General features: G+C 39.3%; 1 protein-coding gene across 1 annotated transcript; it reads right to left on the bottom strand.

The window, feature by feature from the left end:
- On the bottom strand, positions 1–5,178 carry Pcna (proliferating cell nuclear antigen). Its single transcript, XM_026385804.2, has 6 exons — positions 4,761–5,178; positions 3,577–3,674; positions 3,352–3,419; positions 2,307–2,501; positions 494–617; positions 1–406 (listed from the first exon to the last, which is right to left on the bottom strand). The coding sequence occupies exons 1-6, from the start codon at positions 4,979–4,981 to the stop codon at positions 327–329; spliced, it is 786 nt and encodes a 261-aa protein (XP_026241589.1). The 5' UTR covers positions 4,982–5,178; the 3' UTR covers positions 1–326.
- Between the last annotated feature and the right edge of the window lie 3,591 nt (positions 5,179–8,769).

Here is an 8,769-nt window from a genome sequence, read left to right as displayed (position 1 = left end):
CATCTGAAATTCAGATAACTTTATTTAAATCAAAAAACAATTCTTAAAACTGCATTTAAAGACAAGAACTTTTTGTTATAAAAATCACCAGAAGTATTTCTACGTAAGGCAGAAAGAAGTATTTCTAGGTTAACAAAACCAGATTTGACTTTGGATTTTATTCTTAAGCTGTAAAGGAAGGGGAAAAATAGGTTATTTACAGAAAACATTATCTACATATGTACTCAGTTACAAATTTGGTGACAGAAATGACTTTCAGCACATGATGGCATTTTAGAAGCAGTTCTCAAAGAGCTTAGTTTTATTTCCTCAGATTTTAAGAACGCCTAAGATCCTTCTTCATCCTCGATCTTGGGAGCCAAATAATACTTTAAATGTCCCATGTCAGCAATTTTATACTCTACAACTGAAAGACAAGAAAATAGTGAATTACTGAAGGACAGTATCAAATATACTACTTTCAAAACAAAGTTCAAATTTATTATCATCTTACCAAGGGGTACATCTGCAGACATACTGAGTGTTACTGTAGGAGAGAGTGGAGTGGCTTTTGTAAAGAAGTTCAGGTACCTCAGTGCAAAAGTTAGCTGAACTGGCTCATTCATCTCTATGGTAACCTACAGGAGAAAACAAGATTTGTCATGTTGAAAAACACCAAGAAAGTTGTAGGCCATAACACACACCTCTATTGGTAACTTTGAAGAGTACTCTGAAGTGAATTTAAGGACTCCCCCCCAAAAAGTATTTGGCTTATCTTTCCTATATAAACCATCAACTAAAATGTAATAATGGGAAAACTTCTCTTAATGAAAATACTCCTAATAAATAAATCAGCTAATAAAGAAATAGGAGGAATGAAATAAACTATTATATTTCAGCTTTGCAAACCCTAATGTCAACAGCTCTAGATGATAGCTAACATTACAAAAAAGACATCCATTTGCCTTGTGTCTCCTACTGAAGATACATACCACCATCTAAAGTATTCTGGCTCTCCCAACCTCAAAACAAACAAGAGAACACTTTGAATGTCATCAAGCTTGAGAGCTGTAGCTACCGATTTACAGAAAATACAGGGTGCACATACATATTAACTGACACACAGGGATACAACTAGCAAAATTCACACTTAAGAAAACTCTAAAACAAATAATCTAGTTTTAACTAAAAGATTGTAAATGGAGAGGGAAAAAAAAGCTCAAGATTAACCAATAGGTAAAATGAAAGTTAAGGGCAATGTCAACAAATTTCAATGTATGAACCTTATTAAAATCCTGATTTGGGGCTGAGGCTCAGTGGTAGAGCACCTGCCTTGCATGTGTGAGGCCCTGGGTTTGATCCTCAGCATTACATAAAAATAAATATAGTGTGTCCATCTACAACTAAAAAAATACTTAAAATTCCAATTTAAACAAATTGTTCTGAAATAACCAGGGGAAGGTAAATGCTTAAAAATTCCTTATAATTATTTTCTTGAATATGATATGTAAGGGTTTTAAAAATGTTGGTGTTTGTGTGTGTGTGTGTGTAAACACACAGACATACATTTTTTTTTCCTTTTTGTGGTGCTAGGAATTGATCCCAGAACTTGGTGTATATCAGGAAATTGCTGTACCACTGGACTAAGCCCTCAGACCTAGAGTTCTTATTGTTTTGGTTAAATGAGGTTTCTCTAGGCACTCTCTCAAACTGGAAAAAAAAAAAAAGCTTTAAGTATTCAACGCTAATCAATATTCAGCATTTAACGCAGTTCTTTCCAAGTTTTATGAAGTGTATGTACTGGCCTTAATGAGAAAAATACTCTCATTTAAGTTTGATTCTGACACCAGGTCACAGTCTAAATTGTCTCTTAATCTTGCGCTTTTTGCTTTTCTACCTTCAAAATGAGCTAACAACTGAACCTACAATACGTACAACTAATAGTACTACTGGGGAGCTAGTAACAGCTGGACTTTCATCCCAATCCATCCTTCTGTTGAGTTGCTATCCTAGCCTAATTTGAGAAATGCAAAGTAAGCATCTCCAGAAAGCTAAAGGTTGTATCAATCCTAACTTTAGAGAATGTATGGGTTTTATCCACACCCCGTTATTTTGTGGTTTGTAAAAGTGCTGAATTTGCACTCCCTTTTCACAGATGTAATTTTAAATTAAATGGCACTTGCCAATTTCAACAGTATCTTTCAGTTTTCATTAGCTATTTACTGTTTTTTTTTTCTTTAATTTTGGCAAATAAACTAGTGGTAAACAGTAAAACTGTCTTCAAAAATTTCTATTTACTTAAACAGAAATTTAATTTTATTACTTACAGCTTCCTCTTCTTTATCAACGTTACTTGTTTGAGACAACTTAATGTTTCCATTTCCAAGTTCTCCACTTGCAGAAAATTTCACTCCATCTTTTGCACAGGATATTACAACAGCATCTCCAATATGACTGAGGTCTCGGCATATACGTGCAAATTCACCAGAAGGCATCTTTACTACACAACTGTACTCTTGTTCCTATGAGCAAAACAAAAAAATTTCAAAGTTAGGGCTGAGACCTGGCTCAATGGTAGAGCACTTGCCTAGCACATTTGAGGTTCTGGGTTTGATCCCCAGGCACTGCCAAAAAAAAAGATAACATTAACTGCTGTAAATGTAAAGACCTGGCATCCTCACTTTAAGATGTGATATTTTAAAAAAAGCTAAAGACTTTCTGATTACTTTGAAATATTACTCATTGTATAATTCCCATCCCTGCCCCCAGTGCTAGGAACTGAACTCAGGTGTGTTCTGCCAATGGGTCATATCCCTAGACTTTTTATTAATGCTCAAAAATTTTTGAGACAATCTCACTAAGTTGCTCAGGCTGGCCTAAAATTTGTAATCCTCTTGCCTCAGCTTCCTGAATAGCTGAGATTATAGGAGGCTGCTGTGCCCAGCTCATTGTAATTTCCTAATATATTCCACTATCCAATGAACAAGAACCCCCTCATGATCATCTTCCAGGCCTAAATCAAGAGAACATTACAAATCAGGATGCAGTGGCACATGCCTGTAATCCCAGCTAGGTTGAGGCAGGAGGTATGCAAGTTTGAAAAAAAAACAAAACATTATTTTATGACACAGAATTTAGTTGCATTCTAAAAGAAAGGAGAACATAGTATATTAGACATTTTAAATATCCCAACATCTCTTCTCTCCTTTGATATTAATAAGGTTAATACTAAAATCTGGTTTGGACCGTGAACCAGCAGATATGCTTCTATAAAAAGTTTTGTTAGGATATAGGCTTTAAATTATTATATTCACATTTTTACATTAATTATCACGACTATATGGTACTCCATAATCAGAAACTGATACTCACTGGAATTCCAAGTTGTTCAACATCTAAGTCCATTAACTTCATTTCATAATCTGAAACTTTCTCTTGATCTAATAAAAGAAAGCAAATGTTACTGAAAAAAGTGTTCATAACTAGGATGTTACACTTTATAACCACTATAGACATTCTCAAAATATTCACAGCTTTCAGAATTACTGACATAACTGACAGTAATTTTGTATGATTCAGTAAAAAGGTACAACTTACTCGGTGCTTCAAATACTAGCGCCAATGTATCCGCATTATCTTCAGCCCTTAATGTAATAATGTCTTCATTGCCAGCACATTTTAGTATTTTGGACATGCTACAACACAAAAGACACAGGATTTAAAATCAATAACACCTGCTCAAGAATCAGATTTCTTCTCTAGATATACTGCTTTGTAGTGGAGACTTGTCTAACATGCATTAGGTGCTGAGTTTGACCCCAGTGCCTTAAACATCCTAACACCAGCAATTTCATCCGAGTATAAATCAGAGCATTTTCTGAATTATAAATCCTTTCAGTGGGTAAATTGTCAGACCACAATGATCATTAGATCAGGGCCAGGTGTGGTGGTACATGCCTGCAATTCCAGCAACTTAGGAGTCCAAAACAGGAGGATCACAAATTCTAGGCCTTCTCGGCAACTTAATGAGATCCTGTCTCAAAAATATAATAGGGCTCGAGATGTAGCTCAATGGCAGTGCACCGGAGTTCAATCCCCAGAAGGGAGGAATGGGGATTAGCGTTGGGGGTGTAACTCAGTGGTAAGAATGCTTGCCTAGCACACGGCAAAGCCCTGTGTTTGATCCTCAACACAACAAGGGAGGAAAAAAATCTAATAGACCTATTAAAATACTGCTTGTATTATAAGTCAATATTTCTCATAAATCTTCTAAATGAAAACATACATGTGTACTAGATAGGCACTACTCTGGATAAATTTTCCAAGTTCTGGAGCTGAAAATAGTCACTGCGACTTTAATAATAAATAAAGTGTAGAAACAACCTATTGCCCCTATACAGAGTGACACATTTTCAGTAGGACACGTTATAGGCGTTTAAAATCAATCAGGACCTTAAATGTCCCATTCAAGGTTGCGGGAATTTAGTGAGCAGAGAACTCTGAAACAGTCTTTTTTTCAGGCAATGGGGCAAAGATTGTCAATTTCCCGCCACCACCATGGCTTTGTGACTTTGGCGCGGAAAAAAGCCGGCTCGCTCGGCTGCCAGCGCGGGCTTTTCTGAACCGCGCGCTCCAGTGGGTCCCGCCTCCGGCATCACCGGCCAATGAGAAGTCGCAGACGGCCAACGCCATCCAATGAGGGCCCGATTTGGAGGCGCTCCCGCCAAGAGCAGGGGCTGCAGGAGAGCCAGGGCCCGATTCCCCGCGGCCCTGAGACTCACCTGGTGAGGTTCACACCCATGGCCAGGTTGCGGTCACAGCGGTAGGTGTCGAAGCCCTCGGAGCGCAGGGTGAGCTGCACCAAGGAGACATGGGACGAGTCCATACTCTGAAGGTTTACACCGCCAGAGCTGATGTCCCAGCAGGCCTCGTTGATGAGGTCCTTGAGCGCTTCCAGCACCTTCTTGAGGATGGACCCCTGGACCAGACGCGCCTCGAACATGGTGACGAAGTCTACGACGCAGCTAGAACTGGGTGAAAACCAGTAAGGTCTAGTCGGAGTTTAGGCTTCCCGAGGCCCAGAGAGAGCGGGCAAACACGGCGGCAACTGAGACTAGAGAAGACGACGACCAGTGCGCGGCGCCTGCAACCGTTTAATGCCGCCGCGTCCGCAAGCGCGCGCTCTTTGCCCCTGCGCCCCGCGTTGCGACGTCACCACGCTGCTCCGCCCAACTTCTGGGCGGGGAGATCCTAGGACCAATTGTAGCTCAGATACGCTCAAACCCCACCCTCCCTAACCTCTATTGGACGACATATGCGCAGGGGCGGGACAGGAATGCTGCTCCCCTTTCAAGCGTCCTTTTGGAGGTTGGCAGAGCAGTGTAGCCTTTCTCTGTCCGTTTTGCCTGGTTCCTAAACTTGGGCACGGGACTAGTCCGTGAGTCCTAAGGGCCAGGTCTGGGTCCGAATCAACCTAAGTCCCCCAACCCCCAAAGAGTGCACTTTAATTTTGCTACTACAGTAGTGATGCTGTTCTCAAAATGTCAAGCAATAAACAGATGCACAGTTATCTTCATTATCCTGAGTTCCTAGGCTTCATATCTACCACTTCTCTCTACCAACCACATATAGTCAATCAGTTGTTTACACAGTCTGGTTTTTTTTCTATAATTTTTTTTGAAAAATACATTTATATATGGAGATTCCTGGGAAAGCTGGGAACGGAACCACCATTTGACCCAGCTATTACCCTTCTCGGACTATTCCCTGAAGACCTTAAAAGAGCATACTACAGGGATACTGCCACATCGATGTTCATAGCAGCACAATTAACAATAGCTAGACTGTGGAACCAACCCAGATGCCCTTCAATAGATGAATGGATAAAAAAAATGTGGCATTTATACACAATGGAGTATTACGCAGCACTAAAAATGACAAAATCATGGAATTTACAGGGAAATGGATGGCATTAGAGCAGATTATGCTAAGTGAAGCTAGCCAATCCCTAAAAAACAAATACCAAATGTCTTCTTTGATATAATGAGAGCAACTAAGAACAGAGCAGGGAGGAAGAGCAGGAGGAAAAGATTAACTTTAAACAGAGACATGAGGTGGGAGGGAAAAGGAGAGAAAAGGGAAATTGCATGGAAATGGAAGGAGACCCTCATTGTTATACAAAATTACATATAAGAGGTTGTGAGGGGAATGGGGAAAAAGGAGAGAAATGAATTACAGTAGATGGGGTAGAGAGAGAAGATGGGAGGGAAGGGGAGGGGGATAGTAGAGGATAGGAAAGGTAGCAGAATACAATAATTACTAATATGGCATTATGTCAAAATGTGGATGTGTAACCGATGTGATTCTGCAATCTGTATATGGGGTAAAAATGGGAGTTCATAACCCACTTGAATCTAATGTATGAAATATGATATGTCAAGAGCTTTGCAGTTTTGAACAACCAATAATAAAAAAATACGTTTATACCGTAAACACTTCTGCAAAGTACTTAATTCATGTCATGTACATATTCTCTATATTAGTATCTCTTTTTTTAATATTTATTTTTTAGTTGTCATTGGACACAACACCTTTATTTATTTCTATGTGGTGCTGAGGATCGAACTCAGGGCTTCGCACGTGCTAGGCGAGCGCTCTGCCACTGAACCACACTACAGCCCCTATATTAGTATCTCTATATCAGTATTATGTATTCCATTCATAATACATTCCATACATAAAAGATACATAATATTCCATATATGTAACCTAATTTATTTAAAGATCCTGTCTCTAAATAAAATACAAAATAGGGCTGGGGATTTGGTTCAGTGGTAGAGTGTCTCTGAGTTCAATCCTCGGTACACACCACCCCCCAAAAAAGATTGCATTGTAGGGCTTAGGATGTAGTTAGTGCTGGAGCACTTGTATAGTGCGCACAAGGTACCAGACTCATCCCAAACAAACACCTTGAGCATTAATACCCTTAATGAAATTAACACCTTGAAGTAGTATTGCTGAATGGAAGAACATAATTTTTTTTTTGGGGGGTGAGCAATATTGGAGATGGAACCTAGGGTCTTCTGCATGCTAGGCAAGCACTCTACCATTGAGCTATATTCCCAGCCCTATTTATTTATTTATTTATTTATTTTTATAACAACTGTTTTTAAAACTTCTAACACTTGAAGGTAAACTGGATGCCCACTGATAGGCAAATATATAACCGTGGTACACCTAGATAATAGAATATTATTCAGCTCTAAAAGCAAATGATTTGGGACATAGATGTAGATCAGTGGTAGAGCATTTGCCCAGAGTGTCCAAGGCCCTGGGTTGTATCATCTGAACCGCCTCCCCTCAAAAAAATATTATCAGAAATTGTTATAACAATAGCTGCGCACCATGGTTTATGCCTATAATCCCAGTGAGTAGGGAGGCTGAGGCAGGAGAATCACAAGTTCAAAGTCAACCTCAGGGCTGGGGATGTGGCTCAAGCGGTAGCGCGCTCGCCTGGCATGCGTGCGGCCCGGGTTCGATCCTCAGCACCACATACCAACAAAGATGTTGTGTCCACCGAGAACTAAATAATAAATATTAAAAATTCTCTCTCTCTCTCTCTCTCTCTCTCTTTCTCTCTCTCTCTCTCTCTCTCAAAAAAAAAAAACAAAGTCAACCTCAGCAATTTAGGGAGGCAACTAAGCAAGATCCTGTCTCAAAACAAAACATAAAAAGGGCTGAGTATATGGCTCGGTAGTGAAGTACTCCTGAATTAAAAAAAAAAATTAAAAATAAAAAATAAAGAAAAAGGAAAAGAAAAAATAAAAGAACTATATGAAATAAAATATGAAGACAGCACTTTCAAATACTCAAAGTAACCAAATCTGATCTGAAAAGTCTGTGTTTCATTGGATTCCATATACAGGCAAGACCTTTTAAAATTTTATTTTGAGTCAGGGTTTTGCTAAATTGCCCAATCTGGCCTCCAATTTGCTATCCACCTGCCTCAGTCTCCTGAGTAGCTAGACTTCTAGTCAGGTGTGCATTACCACACCCAGCTAAACTGATGGGTCACTAAATTGACCTTTAAAAGATCATTATAGGAGCCCGGTGCAGCAGCTTGGAAGACTGAGATAGGAGAATTGCGAGTTCAAAGCCAGCCTCAGCAAAAGGGAGGCACTAAGCAACTCGGTGAGATCCTGTCTCTAAATAAAATACCAAATAAGGCTGGGGATTTGGTTTAGTGGTCGAGTGCCTCTGAGTTCAATCCTCAGTACACCCCACCCCCCAAAAAAAGATTGTGTTGTAGGGCTTAGGATGTAGTTAATGCTGGGGCACTTGTATAGTATAAACAAGGTACCAGACTCAATTCCCAATATTGAGGGCAAAAAAAGATTTTAATTTGTAGTCCAGTCTGTGTGTATGGGCATGCCCATTTCCCCTTATCTTCCTGACTTTTAAGTATTAGTGATCTTGTTTTTATTTTATTTTTATTTTTTTCTGGGTTGCTAGGGATTGAACTCAGGGCCTTGCTAATGCTAGATGAGTAGTCTAACCACTGAGTGATGCCCCCCCAACTAAAGCTGGGCATCTTTCATTCATATATATGTAATATATGTAGTATATATACATATTAGATATATATATGTACATATTGCATCCCTACTCTATTCTGTCCCTCTGGCATGTATCTATTTATATCACACATATCTATTTCACTGAATTTTGTTATATGTACCATTATTTTATGTAGCACAAGATACAAAACACCACCAAACTATGATCTAGTGC

Source organism: Urocitellus parryii, chromosome 6 (assembly GCF_045843805.1).
Source record: "Urocitellus parryii isolate mUroPar1 chromosome 6, mUroPar1.hap1, whole genome shotgun sequence".
Taxonomy (NCBI): Eukaryota; Metazoa; Chordata; class Mammalia; order Rodentia; family Sciuridae; genus Urocitellus; species Urocitellus parryii.
Note: the sequence above shows the minus strand (reverse complement) of the source record. Positions and strands in the feature narration are given on the sequence as shown.